Source organism: Apostichopus japonicus, chromosome 17 (genome assembly GCF_037975245.1).
Source record: "Apostichopus japonicus isolate 1M-3 chromosome 17, ASM3797524v1, whole genome shotgun sequence".
NCBI classification, from domain to species: domain Eukaryota; kingdom Metazoa; phylum Echinodermata; class Holothuroidea; order Aspidochirotida; family Stichopodidae; genus Apostichopus; species Apostichopus japonicus.
This window is the reverse complement of record NC_092577.1, coordinates 31,136,775-31,158,133: the sequence shown is the minus strand read 5'-3', so window position 1 is coordinate 31,158,133 and position 21,359 is coordinate 31,136,775. Positions and strand designations below refer to the sequence as shown.

Genomic DNA, 21,359 nt, shown 5'->3' with positions numbered 1-21,359 from the left:
CCTACAGACCATTCACGCCCTCCTTGATCAATACCCCTAGCTTCGCCACTGCACACACCCCTCCCCCCTCCCTCAACCAAAAAAAAATGTATACTCACTTGACGAGCTTAAAGAACTTAACATAGTTCTGGCTGCTGATGGACGACACACACTGGACAGAGAAGAGAATTGCCTCTGAATTTCTAACTCCATCGTGGTAGGTTTGAACTTGTCTGCGGATCGAAGGAAAATAACAGAAACAGTGATATTAATGTTAATTTGTAACAATAAACGACTACCAAATTATACGCAAATTTGATCGACAGATGAATGAATTACTCCTTTAATAATTTGCTCTGGATCACAGATAAATTTATTCGAGCATAGATTCAATTTTAGTATGTTGCTATGGAAAGAGGCATGCATGAGAATACAATGTCCATTGAGATAATATAGCAAATTCTTTAATGCAGTCAACCAGAATGAATTTTTTATTTCCAAGTCTCACCAATAAATGTACTGTATTTTCAAAATATCCTGCTTATAAATTCCAATCAATTTTGATTCCAGTTACTGAAGTGATAGGACTCGGAGAAGATTATGTTTTATTTCGGGCTTGATCTTCATTGAATATGGGTAATGGGATAAGACTTTTATAAACACAAACATTCTTACAATAATTACACATTAATTGCAGAACCTTTCTACATTAAAATACATTTAAAGATACATTAAGATACATTGAAATGATGCAAAACGCTATTACAGACAGCATCAAGACATTACAACTTGTGTATCTACTTCACATGGTGTATTAAACTGTATGCTGAATTACATGTCATACTATCCACTATTTAAGATATTAATTTAATGGAACAATACACAAGTCCATATGATATAACATTAATGTATCACAAGTAAATGGCTCATTTCAACAAATCTGGATATGTCCTCATGTAACATGAAAGATATCCCCAAATGCAGGTGTATCCCAAATTGAAGGTGTATCTATTACTTGAGGGTTAACTGTAAAGTTCTGATATTACAAATGGGGAATCCCCCTAACCAGAGCCGCTCGCAGCTAGATGCGATGCTGTGTGCAGCCAAGCATTCACAAGGAAGTTGGAATAGCCAAAGGTACAACAGAAATCTGTGTGTTACCTTCTAAGAGTGGAGAAAAGGACTGTATGTACAACTGTTTGGAGACCCTAAAATGAAGGTAAGGTTACAAGAATATTAATTTTAGGTCTTAGTGATAACTATATATCCAAATTATTCCACAAAAGCTATGATTTTATCAAATGCAGATTATGAAATATTTACCATAGAGTGCACTGTACTGTATATAGCCTATGATAACCATACACACATTTATATATATATATATAGTGTAGGTAATATGCCTGTGTAGGATGCACAGTAGGTGACACGTACACATATACACCAATCAAGATCAACAACAAAGGGTGGTATATAACCAGTAACGTCGCTGGCAAGAGGTTTTGGAGGGAAATGTTTGCTGCTGGATTAAAAGGGCTGGGAATTGTGCTGATATTTGCAAGCAAAGTTTAGCAACCTAAAGAATAAAAAAAGTATGACCAAAAAAATTAAAAAATTAAAACCTAAAGAAGCATTCAGGCTATTATAGTGTACATATTAAACTTAGATTTAATACCATTATAAGGTCTGTGTATATTTGACTCCTGAATGGAGTTTTGGTGACTGTAGGGAGAAATGCCACCGATCGTACCTACTGTAGGGTAACACATTCTGACACAACAATAACGGTAACACCTGTAACTGTAACTGTGGTTGAATTGATATCAGTAAATAAGTCAATAAGTATGTATCCAATATATTCATATATACCCATATATAGTATACAGAATATATTTATATAGATATATATGTTCACTTCCCAAATGAATAAAAATTATGAAGGCTCAGTTAATCCAAATATTCCTTCTTATATATCAACTACACTAATCATGCCATGGGTCATATACTATATGAAATATCTATATGATTTAAGAAGTAAATTAAGGAAAAAGAAAAGAAGAAACACTAGCTTAAAAATTCATAATTTTGGGTGGGTAAACTTTTACAACTTGCAAGTGCTTTCTGTTCATGATTCCGTCAAGTGTTTCAAATAATTATGACTTAATTCATACTGAGTTTAGCTGGGGGATTCTTTAAGGAAGTTTGAAAAGCTGTAACTTCCCACTAAAGTTTCGGTATCACTTTAAGTTCCTGATAGGATCTGGTCATGCGTGATGCACCTTATAACAGAAACAAACAACTACCCTGGGAAAATTCAAACAATTGTTTGTGACAAACAGTTAACTGCAAAGGTCATTCAAATTCAAACACTTGTTTGGGCCTAGGGAATATTTCAACCAATAAGATTTTATGCTTATTCATTTATTGAACTTCAGTTTAAGTGGTAACTCAGTCAGCCCATGGAGCTATAAACAGATTCCCAGGCACCTCTCAAAAAAAATCCTGTTTATAAACACACTGCGAATGGGGTTCATTGTAAGCTTTACTCTTAGAGTTCTCATGTTTACAAGGACTGTAGAGTTCAGAACTTGACATTTATTGACCTCACATGACTTTTGAACTCCCCCCTGTAAGGAAACAACTTACTAAATGGCACTGACATACCAACATGAGATTGATAAGAAAAATATAAAAAAAATTGATTAAAAAAAAAAGACTTGGAGGCCCAACAGGTAAAATTTAAAACTATTTAGGAGACCTCCTTTGTATCTGTGGATATTCCAAGGACAGTATATTACATCCAGGAACAAATATCGAGGACATGCACTGTTCATCCGGGGACAATGCATTCCGGGGACTGTCCACGGAAATTCAGGAGGACATCCTTGTTACTTTAGGGGTGCATAAATTTGGTAGCGCCATCTAGTAAATCTCTGAGATCTCACTTTTATGATCTTTATCCGGCGTATTGGATCAGCTCTTATCGTTTTTTTTTCCCCACTTATTTCTTTACAGCAACTGTTACAACCTGCCGCAATGCAGACCTTTCATCTCAACTCCGTCGTTCTTCCATTTCTCCTGTTTTCTTGGTTAGTCACGCTGGTAGCGGCAGCGGGCGACAGCCCCGGGTCTCTGCCGAGTTGTAGCCAGATCTGTGACTACATCGAGACCGACTTGGATGCGTACTGTGGGAGGCGCAACCTCACGTCGGTACCCTACTCGTGCAACGGTAGCGTCTACCTCGATATGAGAGCAAACAACCTGCGGGACCTCCGACAGGGGGACTTTGGGGCCTTCCATCATCTCAAGTTCCTCGACTTGTCTCAGAACTCCATCGAGAGTCTCCGTCCCCGGATATTCGTCGGGGCCACCCACCTGGAGCACGTCTACATCTCTAGCAACCATCTCATGAATGTCGGCCACGACGCCTTCGCCGGTGCGGGTAACATCAGGTCCATCTATCTCAGCAGGAATGACATCCAGGCTCTGTCCTCCACTGTCTTCAGGGACCTTCCGAACCTGAAAGTGCTCTACCTATCCAACAACAGGCTCAGCTATGTGAATCGCCACATGTTCCGACACAACACCAACCTGACCCATTTGAGTTTCGCCCATAACCAACTGGAGGTCCTCCTCGCCGAGACCTTCATGGACCTCACAAAACTCGAGTTCGTCGACTTCAGTTTCAACGCCTTGCACGATCTGCCGGCTCCCGCTTTCGTGGGCTTCTCCTACCTGCAGACCTTCAGAGCTAATAACAACACCCTCACGTCTAGCGTCATTACCCCCGAACTCTTCCTCGGCTCTCCCAGGCTCGAAATCGTAGATCTGAGCGGTAACCAGATCGTGACCATCCCTAGCGATATCGAAGAGTCGCATCTCCCCAAATTGCGCCTGAGTGGCAACCCGCTGGTCTGCGACTGCTCCCTTCGACCTCTCCAGAATCTGTACCTTGACCTTCGTTCGGATGAAGACTGGGTCGAGCAGGTCACGTGTTCTTCTGGGGAGCTTGTGATTTCGGCAACTATAGAATGTCCCACCAGTCCCCCCAATATGGACATCACCCAACAGCTTGGAGACGTAGCAGACGAGGAAGCCAACCATCAGAGTGGCAGCAATGCCACCGAGGAGGATGACTATCGTGGCGGCAATTCCAGGATCATCCACTTCATGATAATTATCGTAATAACAGTGTTTGTGGTGTGTTGTTGTATTTGTCTGTACATTACTGTCAAGTGGGTGATATCATGCCAAAATTACGATCCCGAAAATTACGACAAAGTGTCAGAATGCTTGAGTACTCCCACTGGTTGCCTCTCGGAAGGAAAACCAAAACACAAAATGCAATTTTTACAGGTACACGTTTGAAGCTCTGAAATTAGTACATCGAGGCCCGGTGACAGTTGTTAGAAAAGCCTTTGCCGAGAAACGGATGCTCGAATTGTTGAACCCAAAATATTGTAATTACATAATCTGAGTTCAAAACCATTTGGGAGGGAGATCTAAAGTTGGATCTGTCATACTGTTTATCACAATTTCATTTTTTTTTAAATAATTATTAAAAATTTAATGTAACCAGGTGGCCCAGGCTTTTCAGCTATTATGAATGACAAACATTTTTCTTCTTCTTGAATACAGACTGGGGAAATTACTGTTTCAGGAATAGTGACCAAGCCATTTGGCCAAATTTTCATTTTAATTATCATGCTTTATTTTTTTGGGGGGGGGGGGATGGAGGTGATTTTATAAAGAGATGAATTAGTCTTCTTTACTGCATACTCTCTTTGTTTCTCTTATATTTTGGGGTCAGAGCTAAGCATTCCAAAATTATTGTACTTAATTGTAGTGGTTTGACATATACAATTAATTTTCTATATACTGTACCAGGGCATGAAAATGAATTGAGTTATGATGACACTGTCCAATGACCTAAAATATTACAATCCTAAACAAATTATGAATTCTTCAATGTTAAACTTAAATCTCTTTCTAGTTTTTAATTTTTTTTTTTTTTTATAATTTGTACATACTGTACAGTAACTATAATTTCTGTTGTCTTTAAGATATAATTTAGACCCTTGAAAAATTTACTGGTGAATGAGATTTAAGTTTAATATAAAGGTCTGACTAAATTGTCATGATTGGCAGTCATTTGTCAACTTTTATGCTTTTGAAAGTATTAAAAAGTACTTTATTATAATTCCATAAAACTACTACAACAGCTACAGTAGGTCATCAGTATGTATAATATAAAGAATAAGCTGTCAATCACAACATCATTCAATAAGACGTGGTGTGTGCTGAAAGTAACAACAGAGGCTGCCAAACAGCCGAAGAGAAAGGGGGGTCATGATGGGAACTAACAAGAGAACTGTCATTTCCATTATACTGTATACTGTACATTTGAAAAATGGAGGATTTAAAAGTTATGACCCTGTGGTACATTTGTCAGTGGGACCAGACAGTGACTCTCATAACACTGAGTACCTACTGTCCGAAAAGTATATACAGTATGTGAAAGATGAAAAGAAAATAAAAAGTGAAAAAAACCATCACGAATGGTGTTTTGGCAAAAGAAATATAGTCTCTAAATGTGCACATCTTTACACAGTAAGAATCCAGCTCAGCAGAACAGTACAGAACTACTATGTAGAATAACATACAGAACATGAATAATACAGAACAGTACAGAACTACTATGTAGAATAACATACAGAACATGAATAATACAGAACAGTAGAGAAGAATATTAATATAGAACTACTATGTAGAATAACATACAGAACTAGCGTGAAGAAAAATAATACAGAACAGTACAGAATAATATTGTAAAATAGTACAGAAGAATATTGTGAAACAGTACAGAAGAATATGTAGAACTACTATGTAGAATAACATACAGAACTACAGTACAGAAAAATAATACAGAACTACAGTACAGAATAATAATATAGAACTAGTATGTAGAATAAAAATACAAAACAGTACAGAAGAATAATACAGAATAGTACAGAAGAATAATACAGAATAGTACAGAAGAATAATGTAGAATTAATACAGAAAAACAATAATTTACAGAACAGTCAAGAAGAAGAATACAGAACAGTACAGAAGAATAATATAGAACTAGTATGTAGAATAACGTACAGAACTACAGTACAGAAAAATAATACAGAACAGTACAGTACAGAAGAATATTGTAGAACAGTACAGAAGAATAATAATTTACAGAACAGTAAATTAGAATAATACAGAAGAGTAAAGAAGAATAATACAGAATAGTACAGAAGAATAATACAGAATAGTACAGAAGAATAATGTAGAACTAATACAGAAAAAAAATAATTTACAGAACAGTCAAGAAGAAGAATACAGAACAGTACAGAAGAATAATATAGAACTAGTATGACGAATAACGTACAGAACTACAGTACAGAAGAATAATACAGAACAGTACAGTACAGAAGAATATTGTAGAACAGTACAGAAGAATAATAATTTACAGAACAGTAAATTAGAATAATACAGAAGAGTAAAGATGAATAATAGGGAACAGTAAAGAAGAATAACAGGCAGCAGTAAAGAAGAATAACAGGGAACAGGAAAAAGAATATAGAACAGTACAGTACAGCAGAAGAATTCTGCACAGAGGAATACTTATTTACAGAATCGTATTAACAATAATACAATACAGAAGAATACTGAACAGTACAGAAGAATAATTCAGGAGAGTACAGAAGAATATTACTAATTTACTGAATTGTATGAAGAATAATACAGAATAGTAGGCTACAGAAGAATTCTTATTTACAGAATTGTGTGAAGAATAATACAGAATAGAACAGAAGAATACTTATTTACAGAATCGTATTAACAATAATACAATACAGAAGAATACAGAACAGTACAGAAGAATAATTCAGAAGAGTACAGGAGAATACTAATTTACTGAATTGTATGAAGAATAATAGAGAATAGTAGGCTAAAGAAAAATTCTTATTTACAGAATTGTGTGAAGAATAATACAGAATAGAACAGAAGAATACTAATTTACAGAATCGTTTTAACAATAATACAATACAGAAGAATACAGAACAGTACAGAAGAATAATTCAGAAGAGTACAGAAGACTGAATTGTATGAAGAATAATAAAGAATAGTAGGCTATAGAAGAATTCTAATTTACTGAATTGTATGAAGAATAATACAGAATAGTACAGAAGAATACTATTTACTGAATTGTACATGAAGAATAATACAGAAGAGTACAGAAGAATACTAATTGACTGAATTGTGTGAAAAATAATACAGAACAGTACAGAATAATACAGAACAGAACAGAAGAATTTTGTAGAACAGTACAGAAGAAGAATGTACATAATAGTACAGAAGGTGTGTATTTACTCAGTTTACTTACATTCTTGCTAATATTCATGAAATTTGAAATACCTTGATGTACATATATCCATGGAATAAATTTATAAATGAATACTATTTTTAATGAATTATATCTTTTTTGAAGGTCATCAAAAGATTTAAAAACATACAGAGCTTGGGACACATACCAACTTCCAGCTCTTTACTGTAGCAAACTTTGCATTATTGAGATTTAAAACATATTTCAGTTTAGTCACTGTTAATTGTTTTTTTTTTTTTTGGGGGGGGTTTTTTGGGGGGGGGTGGTATGTACAGTACTCAATGCCATATATACACCACATATGAATTTCATTAGGGAGGTTTATGTTTAAAACTTACAATGTTGCCTCATATGTGTTATTCTATCTTTCTGAGCACAAACCTTGCCAACACTGCATTGCTCATTAACTGTAGATCCATCTAACATTGTCTCCAAAAGTAGCCCTGGAAATATCCCTATATTTCAACATCACAGTTGTGATGTTATTGGTAATCAATTTGTTCATTAGTTCATTGTGAAATGTGTACTGAAGATAAATAGTTAATGGCCTCACATAAGTTAAGGTGGACTTACCCCTATATTTCTCATTCTGCTGCACATGGAAATCCCCTATGACAGTAATAGAGCTAATATTACAGTGCAAGCCATTTGAATTTGATATTCAACCAATGAGAGCATGCAGTACACCTAGCTATGTAAATGATTTACAGCTAGCTGTGCTGAGCTGAAAACTTCAAAGATGCCAACTGTACAATAATCCAGGGTCTGTTTACATGTACTGTACAGGCAACAGAGCCAATGTAGTCAACCGGCACAGCGAAAGTCCTATTGAGCTGCTGTAAGGAGTGATGGATTTGAGCTTCGAAAAAATCTTATTATTTCCCCTTCTCTGAGGAAGGGAGGGGGAAACTAAGGAGGGGGACATATTCTCTGATATGACTCTTTATTCCTGCTTGATATCCAGCTATATTTACAAAATACAGTAGATGCATTTGCTTTGTCAGGTAGGCTACAAACTTTCATCATTCTCTCTGTTCTGTTGTGGTTACATGGGTGGAAAAAAAAAATTGTTCACCATAAGGGAGGGAAGCTGTGATTCTCAACTTAACTGCTAGGCAGCTCATTTCAGCAGTTTTGCATGCTAGGGAAGTTGTTTCCTTGTACGCACTTTGTGCTTGCAGGAATCATGCAGTGCATGATTGACATGCACACAGCTGTCGATCACCGTTGCAAAGTTCTTGCAACATGTTCACCATTGCACAGTTCTTGTTGCAACATGTTTATGCAAATTAAGAATTGAATATATGGCTTAAAGATATTTATAAGAACAACATAAAGGATGTATAGTAATCTCTATTGGCTTTATATAGGTTATTATGGATAGGCAATAAACAAACTATAGAAATATATTAAATCATCAAATTTTAAAATATATATAATATTCTCTTCATTTTAGTACTCTGTAATTTCAAACACTAAATTATATTTATATTTTATAATTTATATTTGGTCAACTATTTAGTTTGACAAGAACATTAAATTAATTAGGTACATACACATTAAGGATAGTATCATATTCCTATTTTGAATACCTTGTCTTTGTTATATCAAGTTTCATTGTTGTAGCTTTTTTTTTTTTTTTTTTGTAGCCTTTTGTCCAAATCTATGAAGTCCTGTAAGAACTTGTAGCAATGCAGTCAATTTAATTTTCTCTATATTTTTGTAGCTTTTTTATTTGGCCAAAAAATATTAATTACAAAAGTATAAAGGTTGTAACCTCTAATGGCTATATAGGTTATTATGGATATGCAAAAAACATACTATAGAAATATATTAAATCATCACATTTTAAAATATATATTTTTTCTCTTCATTTTAGTACCCCAAAATGTATTTATATTTTATAATTTATATTTGGTCAACTATTTAGTTTGACAAGAACATTAAATTAATTAGGTACATACACATTAAGGATAGTTTCATATTCCTATTTTGAATACCTTGTTTTTGTTACATATAAATTGTTGTTATCCCTTCCCCAGTTTTTTTATATGTGTTTTAATTTTTTTTTTTTAAATTTTACTTTAGCCTTTTGTTGAAATTTTATATCAAGTCCTCCTAGAATTTGGATGTAAAATTTAATTGATTTCTAAAACAGCTGTCACTTTGAATGTTGAATACAAAACTGTCAATACATGTAGAGAATATATTATCTAGCTTGTATGGATTTTGTATTGTTACTCAGGGCAAGGGCATTATTGGAATCTATTGTCTATATACTAGTGCATGCTAATTATTAGTGCACTACTGTATGTACTTGCCATTAAGAGTATTTTACTCTCACTCACAACCTTGCACTCATCTCTCGTTAGTGCCATTAAAGTATAAATTATTGATTTGTCAAATGTTTCTTATCAAATGTACCACAATTACTGCAATCAAAGCTCCTCCCCCCCCCCCCCCCCCTAGAGAAACCTCAGAAACCGCCATGCAGTAAAGATATATGCTGTTAAAAGGTTTAGTCAATGTACATTACTTAGTGCACACGTTTCCTATCAAGAAATCTTCAAATTTATACCAAGTCATTAAAATATTTCAGCTGTTCTGCATCCATCTTTACCTTTGTTACCCTCAAATGATGTCTGTCTTGTTTTAATCAGCGAGGAGAGGGTCTTCTCCTCCGCAACTCTCTGCTTTAATAGTCTCCCAGTCTAAACAGCAGTTGAACCACCAGGGTACTAAATACTCCCTGGCTGAACTTTTTATTATCACCAGGATAATACTTGAATATAGACACAGCTAGGTGAACTGTGAAGGACAAAGGCAGTTGTTTACCACAGAGCTACAGTTTATCGCTTGGCGGAAAATCAAGCCATTGTTGTTGTTTCTGCATAGCAACAGGCCAACCAATCAAAACGTTATATTGAGAAGGTTGCAAGGCCAAGTACAGTAGTGAGTTCATAGGTTATAAAAACTGTTTATAAAAACTGGGTTTACCGATCCCTGGATATATAGATTTAATGTGCTTGTTTACTAACTGTTAACAGCTGGAAGCTGAATCAAGATTAAGACTTGTATGCTATATATTCCTGCTCTGTATTATATATAAGCAAGAGTGAAGAAAAATAACTAACAACAGCTGCAAAAATCCTGCTCTGGACATGGTGAATTAAAGGGTGTGAAGACTCGCACACAAAGAATCTTCTCATGCAGGTCATCTGACCTAGTTTCAAATGAGGTGCAACAGAAGTGTTAGACACCACCATTGATCCCAGAAAATACACACACAACTTGCTACCGGTCGGTAATTAGACACTAGTGCACAGTCAGTACATACAGCTACAGTCAATACCCACAACACAGTGTACATAGCAGCGATGGACATCTCATGTCCAGCTAAAGATAACAAGGTATCACGTTTCATTACTGTCTGCATTTTGTAGCTACACAAACAGCTAAAGATAACTAGGTATCACGTTTCATTACTGTCTGCATTTTGAAGCTACACAAACAAAACATCACTCGCAAGCAATGGAAAGTTACCTTTTCCAGATGGCCGCACGCGGTTTGGGGCGAGTCTTCAATGCCTTTAAATACTAAACATTAGGGATTTTTACTGCTGAGTGCAGACAGACTGTGTGATTCTACTATGTGAACTTATGAAAGCACAACAGATGTGTCTTGAGCAGCTTGCCATGGGTGCACTCCCCAAGGCCTCAGCAGTGATCCTTTCAGACATATGGTACCTGACAGGGACTGAGAGATTCTTGGGCTGTTTAAAGATCTCAATTTTAGAGTGTGATTGACGTTCGAGAAATTTAATTTATAGTCAACTGGCATATTTTTTTTTTATAAATAACTGAAAAATCAAAACTAAGAATGAAAGGATAGATAGTTACGAAAAGCGGAATATTTGTTACAAGAGCTGAAAAAATTGTTCTTGGTCCATGTCCCCCCCTCCCCCATTCACCCCTCTCTGTGAATCAGAATGGAATTCAAATAAATAGGGGTTAAAATCACATGCCTCACCTACCCAAGTGATAAATTATTTAAAAACTTTTAAGGTCCTAGGATTTGCCCAGGGAATACTAGAAACTTGAATGTCAAATAATGGCCACTAGTTCTTACTTTACAAACTTCAAAATAGCAAATTTCACAGCTAATTTAAAACTCAAGAAACATTTCCCTGCACTGAGATATTTAATTCTCTATAAACAATTGAGCACCCCACAAATGTCTGGGAGCCAATCTCGAAAGAGAGTATTTTTTCCGGAAGGTAAACTTGTATAATTGTTTGATCTTTTGAGATCATTCAGATGATATTTATGATATTCAAAGCCTTGATAAATATAAGACTAAATCACACCACCTTTCAAACTGCTTTTAAACCTCTTTTAAACCTTTCAAACTGCTAATATAATTCATTAGTGCACTTTACTATCAGTCAATGAGATCCAATTGATTTGTCACCAAGCTATCTGTGGTATAAAATATATTTCCAATTTTTGTCAATCCTGATGATAATCTGTTTTTTTTTTTTTTTCTCCTTCCTTTATAGATGTACAAAACTGAATCTCGACCATGTTATGTTGGGCCCTTGTTTGCTGCTATGTGTATGCATGTTTATTCATAGCGTGCGAGGTAGTTGCCGAGGAGTGTCTGGAAACCTGCACGTACACTGCTTATGCCAAGGACGCTGACTGTACCGACAGGGGGCTAAGCGTCATCCCGGCTGCATGTCCACAGGCGCACACCCTCGATGTCAGCTCCAACAGCCTGGTTACCCTGAGCGCACCTAGTCTGCAGGGTTATTACCAACTGAGGTACCTCCATCTCGAGAGGAACCAACTCTCACATATATCCCCAGGGGCATTCGATGCTGTGAAAAGGAAGCTACAGCTGGTTAACATCAGTAGTAACCGCCTATCTATCATACAACCGGACACATTTGTTAACATGACTCTCAAGTACCTTCTGCTCTTCAACAACGAGATATCCGAAATAAAGCCCGGGGCATTTAAGGGTATGAAGTGGCTGGCTAAAATTTACTTGCAAGACAACCAACTCACTAGTTTGGAATACTCCATGTTTGACGACATGCCGAGATTGCGAGAGATCCAGCTTCAGAATAACTTGATCTCGTCCCTTGACGTCACCTTCATCCCGGCCGTTGTTCTCTTACAGAAGATCTTCCTTCAGAACAATGCCATCTCCGTGGTGAACGGCAGCGTGGAGACCGAGCAGTCGTCTCTGATACTGATCAATCTGGCCGACAATCGAGTTCGCTCCCTCAGCTGCTCGCTGATCCACAATCTCGTAAGCCTCAATGACTTTTATCTCGCTAATAATTCCCTGGAGACCCTAGACGGGTGCAGAAGGGATCAAATACCAGTCTTCAAGATAAGCGATAATCCCTTCAACTGCGACTGTGAGTTAAGACCTCTGATCGACTGGTTCCGGGAAAACCCGGATGATCCAAGCCCTCTCTGTTCGAGCCCCGTAAGTCTAAGAGGAACGCCACTGCGGGATGCGCAGCTGGATTGCGCAGGCCAAAATGACTCCTCGACGACTTCGACCCCAACTCCATCTTACTGGATGGCAAAGCACTCTACGACCGATGATCGAAGCAATATCGTTCATTCGAGTTCTTCGGTAGTGCATGAAATATCGCCAGATCCGTTAAGTGATGTTCCCAACTTCGTCCCCTCAAGTAGAACTAACGACATCTTTAGTAATTATAGGACCGATAAGTTGATCCATTCTTTCGATCGAAATTTACATCAATTTGTCACGAACAGCTCCAAAGACCTGTCTCAAATACCTACCATTCTTGCTTCAATTTTAATCGCCATTTTCATCCTGATTATAATCATTCTGGTTCTCCTTGTTCTTTGCTTAAAACATTACTGCTCCGAAGTTCCGCACGAAGAGGAGGGGAAGAAGAAGAGAAATTATGACAGAGTCCCTTCAGTTGCCCCACTGGGAGAGATAGAACGGGCGGAAGATGCTTCTGTCCACTCGACCTCTGACCACAAGTACGAGAGCATCAGAGGAGGAAACGACACCGGAAAAAGGAGGACGCCACCGCCTCCCCCGATGAGACACTTCAGTGTTGATTCGCAAGGATCACATGTTCAGATGATACTGGGGCTACAGTGCGGGGAGAATCACCGTCACCCGAGCAACGGACTCTGCAACCCCGGGATGCTAACTACGCATCACCGCTGCTCGTGCGAGTGTCACGAGGATCGATCCGATATCAGTGGGAGCTGGGCGAGCACCCAGGGCTCCTACAGCGACATATCCTACGAAACGGAGAACAACTTCAATGAGATCTCAGAGGGTCGTCCGCCGTGCCAAAACCATGGGTTAAATTGTAGCGCCACCATGCCTGTCAATTGCGGTAGTGGAGGAAAGATGTTTTGTTACCCTTTAAATACTGGATACTCATCTTCGGGATTTACCGCATCCTTCAAACATCCATCACCTCCACCTTTACCACCAAAATATACCGAGAATGACCATTATATTCAACACAATCGGTTACAGCCGTTTGTACTGGAAAAAACTGCATGAACGATAAACACATACAGTAGACGTATTGGTGATGTAGATAAGAACACTTGAACTGAAATATTTTAAAAAGCAGCTGATACTTTTATTTACCTTCAAGAATGATATAGATCTATATACTTTCAATACAATCGGGAACAACGCATTGCATTAGAAATAATGAATGATTGATAAACGAACAGTAGACAGTACAATTGGTGATGCTGATATCAAGATTTAAACTGAAATATATGAATTGATCTATAAATATGCTTCTAAGTACAGTAGGTCCCATGTCCGTTTCACTGTCGTTATGGAAGTACAGATTTAAAGTTTCTTAAAGTTGTGGATGTACTTAAATAAAATTAATATAAACATTCCAACCAGATATTAATTTTCAAATACTATTTATAGAAATGAACATTGAACATGATATCAAAAACTTACATAAACAATAAAAGAGAAAGGAAAAGATACCCCTTACTACTGGCTTTGCTACAGGGGATCAAATAATCCCCCGCATAACTGTTATTCATACCCTAATTTACAGCAGATATTTTCCTGGGGGGGGGGGGGTGGGTAATAAAACAAATTTGCATCTCCTGTTAGCCATAATTCTTCTTGATGCCACAAATCCATTCCTTGTGAAGTTGGCAGTTACCAAACAAAAAGTTATTAAATTACTGCAGTAAAATTTTATAACTCAACAATAAATGTTCTACTGTAAGCAGTAAACACTTGTATAATGCAGTGGTATTGAATAATGACTGTCCATACACATTTCTGAATAGAGTGTAACAAAGTAACTGGGTATTTGACAATAAAAGACACATTTAAGATGCTCAAACATTTGTTCACATCTTTTAGGTTTTCTATTTCGAAGAGGCATGTTCCAATTAGGTTTGCTTAGCTTATAAATTGTATAAAACTGTCTATTTTTATCATCTACTGTAACCTAAATGTATGAGCTAACTTTAAGCAATATTGCACATGCCTAATATACAGTATAATTGTATTCATGCATCTTATTATTATTATTTAGGCCAGGGGGATAACAAACTTGGGCATGACAATGACAATGTTTATATATGAATATATTTTGGGTGTAAATGCTGCATGTACATGTATACTAAAGGACACCGGTTTTAAAGGGAACCATACAATTACTGATTACTTCATGCTACTAGTAGAATAGAATATAGCAGTTATTTGGGGTCAACGTGCATCTAGGTCAAACTCTGAAAACCTTGTAAACACATATATATCAAGCAGGAAAAACATGTCTGCATCTAACATCTGCCCAAATTGCTGATTTAAGACCGTGTTTAACGTGACATACATCAATCCACTTAACCGTCTATTATTAAAATTATTAATTTTTATATGACCTGTGGTGAGTATATGGTCAATTCCATGATAAGGTCAACATCATACCAAAAAATTTAAAATCATTGTACATTAAAATTGTATAAGTTTCCAATAAATAGAATACTTGTAGTTACTAAAAATAATTTTTTCACCCCCGAAACGTCATTTGTTTGATTATGGGGTCGGTAATAACAAGTGGTTCCCGTAGAAACTAAATTATGAAAAATACAGTGAAATTTCATTTTGTGCAGATTTGTACATAGTAATCATAGGTATCATCAGTTTTTTGGACTAATTATATTTGCTATAGCATACTGTAGTGCTCACTTAACAGCTTCAATTTTTTTCGACATCAAGGCATTAGACAATAGTGGTGAATTGAAAACACCCTCGATTTACTGTCACGCGAGTCACAAAATTTACTGTTTTTGTTTTTTTTCTCCTTGCCTGTACAATAGTTTTACTCCAAATAATGAATATCAAGTCTTCACATACTGTAGATACCAAAAGGATTACTGAATTTTCCTTTCCAGAAGATATTCAAATTTTGCGGAAAATCACCCTTTACGAATGTCACGCGAGTCACGTCACGCGAGTCACGTCAATTCAAGATAGTGTTTCTACCTATTAACTGTGTGTTTGACTAATTATATTTGCTATATAGTATAGTGCTCACTTAATAGCTTCAAGTTTACTTTGACATCAAGGCTTTAAACAACAGTGGTAAATTGAAAACAGTAAACACCCTCGATTTACTGTCACGTGAGTCAAAAAATTGACTGTTTTTGTTTTTTTCTCCTTGCCTGCACAAAAGTTTTACTCCAAATAATGAATATCAAGTCTTCACATAGACACCAAAAGGATAACTGAATTTTCCTTTTCAGGAGATATTCAAATTTTGCGGAAAATTACCCTTTACGAATGTCATGCGAGTCACGTCACGCGAGTCACGTCAAATCAAGATAGTGTTTCTACCTATTTACTGAGTGAAAATTACAGGGATGTTATAGTTTGATGAATGAATCACTGATTAAAGATATCATATATGCATTCCCCTTTAGTTAGGCAACTTGGATAATATGGGCACACATAATTAAACTAATTATAATAATTTCATTTGAAATATCAGAATTTAAAATCTGAATATTTATTTGCAATATAATGCCTATTTTATCACCACATTTGGAATGTTAGCACCTGTCATTGATTTTTTAGTAATATACAAAAACATAATCTATATTTGTATCTGGCAATGCCATGTGCTATGACTTGACAACTTTAAGCTTTTAACTGCTCAATCATTCCCAAAATCCTATGAGCAACTGCATCTTCTCAAATATTACACTTTTGGTTTATTCAAATACGACAAATGAGATCTTATAGGTAATTTGAATCACATTTTGATAGATCTGTTTCTTCTATAACTTTCAAATGAGTGACTTCAACAGACTAAATATTGTTATAAATACTAATTGACAAGATATATTGCCTGAACAACTGTACTACCTGTACAGTATATTACCTACTGTCTGCAGTCATGAAGGTAACTCAGGACATTAATACTGTATCATCTGGACATTCCCAAGGGAAGTACCTCTAGGACACTTTCTAGACCAATGAATGTTATATTTCACTATGCAAGATCTATTCCTTCGATTCACTACTGCATTTGGTCTAGAACTATCCGAAAAGTGAACTTGTCACGCGAGTCACGTTTTCTTGTCACGCGAGTCACAATACATCTTCATCGTTATTTTCATGCGTTACTACATTTTTTCAAAGTTGCATAGCAATTGAGGTAGAGGTGTTTTTCAACTTGGTTATGATTATAAAAAGTTATTGGAAACATTTTAATAAGACATAAGAAATCCAACATTTGTGTGTGCATTCTGATTTTTGCTAATAGTAACTGTCAAGCGAGTCACGTTTAGTTTTTTGCCAATTTCACCCCCAATACTTGAGGTATAAATATTTTTTCTCTACTGTTGTAAGCATCAAGGCTACCTTCACTGACTACATGAATGCTGTTCTCCCAGGTAATTTCTTTATTTGTTTAATGATATCAAATAGAGAGAGATTTTAGTAAAAATGTCACGCGAGTCACCATGGAATTGACCATATAACAACCCCCAATCAAAAATGGTGGAGATCAGCTCAGGTCAATTACTGTGGAAGCCTAATCGTAAAAAATGATTTCTCAGTCTAGGTAACACTCTGATAACTCATACAGGCTGTGATTCATAGTTCACAAAAATGTCCATCAATTGCCCATGGAATCCTAAACATTCTATACCTAAGTCAAGGAAGGGTGGTGACCGGAGGAGCCGGTGGTAGAGGGTGCACAGTGTTAAAAGGTTACCAGGACATTCTAGGCACGGTAGAATGAGGGTGCTGAGGTTGTGGGGAGACAGGTAAGCAAGGAACGAAGTTAATACATGAAAACTTAAATTTGAAACTATCATACATTCTTATTTCCTATTTATAGCAAAGAATCATTAAGAATCACCAAACGACATAGTCAACTATTCCTCCTGTATTGCCTGCTGTAAAGCACAGTGTCAGAAGTGGGATGCTGCGAGGGCTGCAGCCAGGCTGCATAGGGCATAATCTATTGTTACTCCGGTTTCACACAATAGGCACCGTGCAGGTGTTCACCTGGGGACAATCTCTATTGTTTGCTGTTGCTTTATCATAGCCGAACAGGATTTTTGACAAGGTGCCTACATGAAACATCCAATATTTCTTTAAGACAACCCTGTCTTAGAAACTCAAACACAGAGTGGTAGGATGGGGCATGTGAGGGGGGGGGGGGGTGGTGGATGGAGTATGTGAGGTGGGGATGGACATAAAGATAAATCCAAAGAAACAGAAAATGTTATTGAATCATGAAAAAAAAAAAAAAAATTAAAAATTTAAATTAAATTAATTTGAAATTTAAAAAAAATATATATATATATATTTTTTAATTTTTTTTTATTTAATTACTTTAAATACTGAATTATAAATACTTTATAATTTACTGGTGATATTTTGTAAATCTGCATCTGGCAACATCAGAATAGAATGATGTCATCAGGGCACTTCAGCTGAATATGTCCTTGTTGTTTATTTTGTCAACCACTCAACAGCAGAAAAGAACATTTTCTACAAGGAAAACAAGTTACATTTTTGATGAAATTTTATGTACGTAAACAAAGAGCTTTGACAGCTATGCAAAACATTGCAAATTATGTGTCACTGGTTTCAAGGATAAACCAACATTCGACAGGAACATTATAACAGCTTTTAAAGTAAAGCTCTTGGAGAGCAACTTCACAGATGATGTCACAAACCCCCTACACACCATGATCCAACTTTCCTGGAGTAGTTGAAGGTATACAGCCGAAAGTCCAAATAAGCTTTACGTACATTGTCAATCGACGACGAAAATGACTTAGGGGCAAGGTGACGCTATCTTCAATTGCTGGCAGTTTTACAGTGGCCTGAACTCTATTTCTCACCAATATAATTTTCAAATTGTTTTGTCACCAGAAAATCTCTGATATTAGTCGCACACTTTTACGATGTGCATGAACAATGTACAGTATGGCTTATACATCAATCTGCGTTTTCAAAATATACACAGAGTTGAACGACGGATGCAGATCGAATCCCAATGGCCTAATTTCATCTCCACTGGTCTTATTGGGTTTCCTACGATCACATTAATCACCTAATTATTTCCACAGGAACGGGCCATTTGACAGAGTAATGTGCAGTCATTATTGTGTTGTTTTGTTTTTCGTTATCAACATCTCTGCATGGACAAAGGCTGATCTATTATTAGATCATTGATGCATATGGGAATGTAGATATACGGAAGTATGTAATTTAGCAATTAATTTTAGCAACGTGACAACAGGAACCTTGGTTGATTCAATTACTGTAAGTTGACTATTCAGCAGTTTCATTGCAGATATGATATGTTGTAAACATATCCTTTCATGCTTAAATTCTACCACAAGCGTAACAAGAGCCCGACAGGCACAACGGTTCCTTGCTTGAAGGACTGCTAAAGTACTGTATTTCATCACACAATATCATAATATTTATGCCCACATGTACCAGGTTATTAACCAAATACTGTATTCCAAGTTTATATATAATCTGATTTAAGGTTGTGGAGTTATTGCAATTTTAAAATATTGGTCCCTAAATGGTCCCGAAAATAACAGGTCCAAACAAAGTGGCTCAAAAATTTATTTGCACCCCAAAAAGTGAACCCCAAAAATGTGGGCCCAAAATGGTCCCAAAAATATTGGGGCCCTCAATTTTGGGCCCAAAGAATGCAACCCAAAATGCACTTGAGGTGGAAATAAAATTTGGGCCCACCCAACCCAAAAATGGGCCCAGAATGTTTTGCAGCCCAAAGGTTGGTGTGCCCTTTGGGGGGGTGGGTCCATTATCTGCTATATTATTTATATATACTTACGAAATTAGGTCAAACTCACACATTTCTGTTACAATATATGCCGATGATACTGCTGTATCATGCACAAGTCCTGAGCTCTGTTGAAACTGACCAACAAATTATCAGTCTTCTGCAAAATGACAGTTCCAACATGTGTTCTCTCAAGACTTAATTGCGTATGTCATCTTAACATTTTTTCCACTTTTATATTAGTGATTCTTGGACTGTTTGTTGTAGTCTGTTTGTTACATCGTTTTATGTATTAACTTTTGTATGTGAAGATGTAGTTTATATGATATCCTATCATCTTAACATTTTTTCCACGTTTATATTAGTTATTCTTCTTCTTGAGGTATTATATGACTCATCTCTATAACTTAAAATTATATGTTTACTGGAAGGAAATAAAAAAAAGGAACAACATACTATAGTACAACTTGGAAACACTTGAACAATGGCACAGTTGCTTCCTTCTTTAAATCTGGGGATTCACACGAGGTTGGGTTGGATGTTATGAATGTGCCTGTGAGCGTAACAAAAATTTCACATTCCGTTTTAGTTTCATCTTAAAATTTTTTCCACTTTTATATTAGTCATGGACTGTTTGTTGTAGTTTGTTTGTTACATCGTTTTATGTATTAACTTTTGTATGTGAAGATGTAGTTTATATGATATCCTATCATCTTAACATTTTTTCCACGTTTATATTAGTTATTCTTCTTCTTGAGGTGTTATATGACTCATCTCTATAACTTAAAATTATATGTTTACTGGAAGGAAATAAAAAAAAAGGAACAACATACTATAGTACAACTTGGAAACACTTGAACAATGGCACAGTTGCTTCCTTCTTTAAATCTGGGGATTCACACGAGGTTGGGTTGGATGTTATGAATGTGCCTGTGAGCGTAACAAAAATTTCACATTCCGTTTTAAGGGGATAGTTTATTGCAAAAGCTTCCAAAACATTTGAAGGATACTTAGAAACTATTGTCAGAGACATTTCACGTAATACACTGACTTGAAAATGAAGAATTGCACACAATTTTCCGTAGTCTGTGTGCTTCGTAAGAGTTCAGACATAACAGATTACGCCACTGGAACTATTATTATCGCAACTGCATGTGTTCAAATTTCATCAAATCCCTTGTCTATTTTATACATTGTAGAAAATGGTGGGGATTCTTTTTAAAAAAAAAAAAGGACCAATATATCACCCTGTCAGCAGCCGGCTCTCCTTGCCCTTCCTACCCTAACATCCCCCTATCCGACGCCATCCATGTCACCCAAGAAAAACATACTAAAACAAATATCCGCCCATTACCCATACAAATTCCGTGTCTATTTAATACATTGCAACAAAACATGGACGCTCTTTTTATAATTAATAAGACCAATATACCACCCCTTTCAACAGCCAGCTCTCCTTGCCCTCTTTACCACCTCGCCTCACCCTATCTGACCTCATCCATGCCACTCAAGAAAAACATATTAAAACACGTACAGTATGTTGATACTGTACCTGCGTATAACCCATATGCAAATTCCTTGTCTATTTGATACCTTATAATTAACCATGGACGTTCTTTTTAA

General features: G+C 36.4%; 3 protein-coding genes across 3 annotated transcripts in view; 2 read left to right on the top strand and 1 right to left on the bottom strand.

Moving 5' to 3' along the window:
• LOC139984179 (germinal-center associated nuclear protein-like) overlaps positions 1-21,359 on the bottom strand; it is a 99,202-nt gene that overhangs the window by 33,083 nt on the left and 44,760 nt on the right. Inside the window, exon 12 of the mRNA XM_071997955.1 lies at positions 99-212. Coding sequence (XP_071854056.1) covers positions 99-212 — 114 coding nt within the window. The remainder of the gene's footprint in view (positions 1-98; positions 213-21,359) is intronic.
• LOC139984194 (uncharacterized) lies at positions 1,042-5,558 on the top strand. Its single transcript, XM_071997984.1, has 2 exons — positions 1,042-1,198; positions 2,995-5,558. The coding sequence occupies exons 1-2, from the start codon at positions 1,193-1,195 to the stop codon at positions 4,345-4,347; spliced, it is 1,359 nt and encodes a 452-aa protein (XP_071854085.1). The 5' UTR covers positions 1,042-1,192; the 3' UTR covers positions 4,348-5,558.
• On the top strand, positions 8,024-14,963 carry LOC139984184 (uncharacterized). Its single transcript, XM_071997964.1, has 2 exons — positions 8,024-8,400; positions 11,955-14,963. Exon 2 carries the CDS (start codon positions 11,978-11,980, stop codon positions 13,970-13,972), a length of 1,995 nt encoding a protein of 664 aa, XP_071854065.1. The 5' UTR covers positions 8,024-8,400; positions 11,955-11,977; the 3' UTR covers positions 13,973-14,963.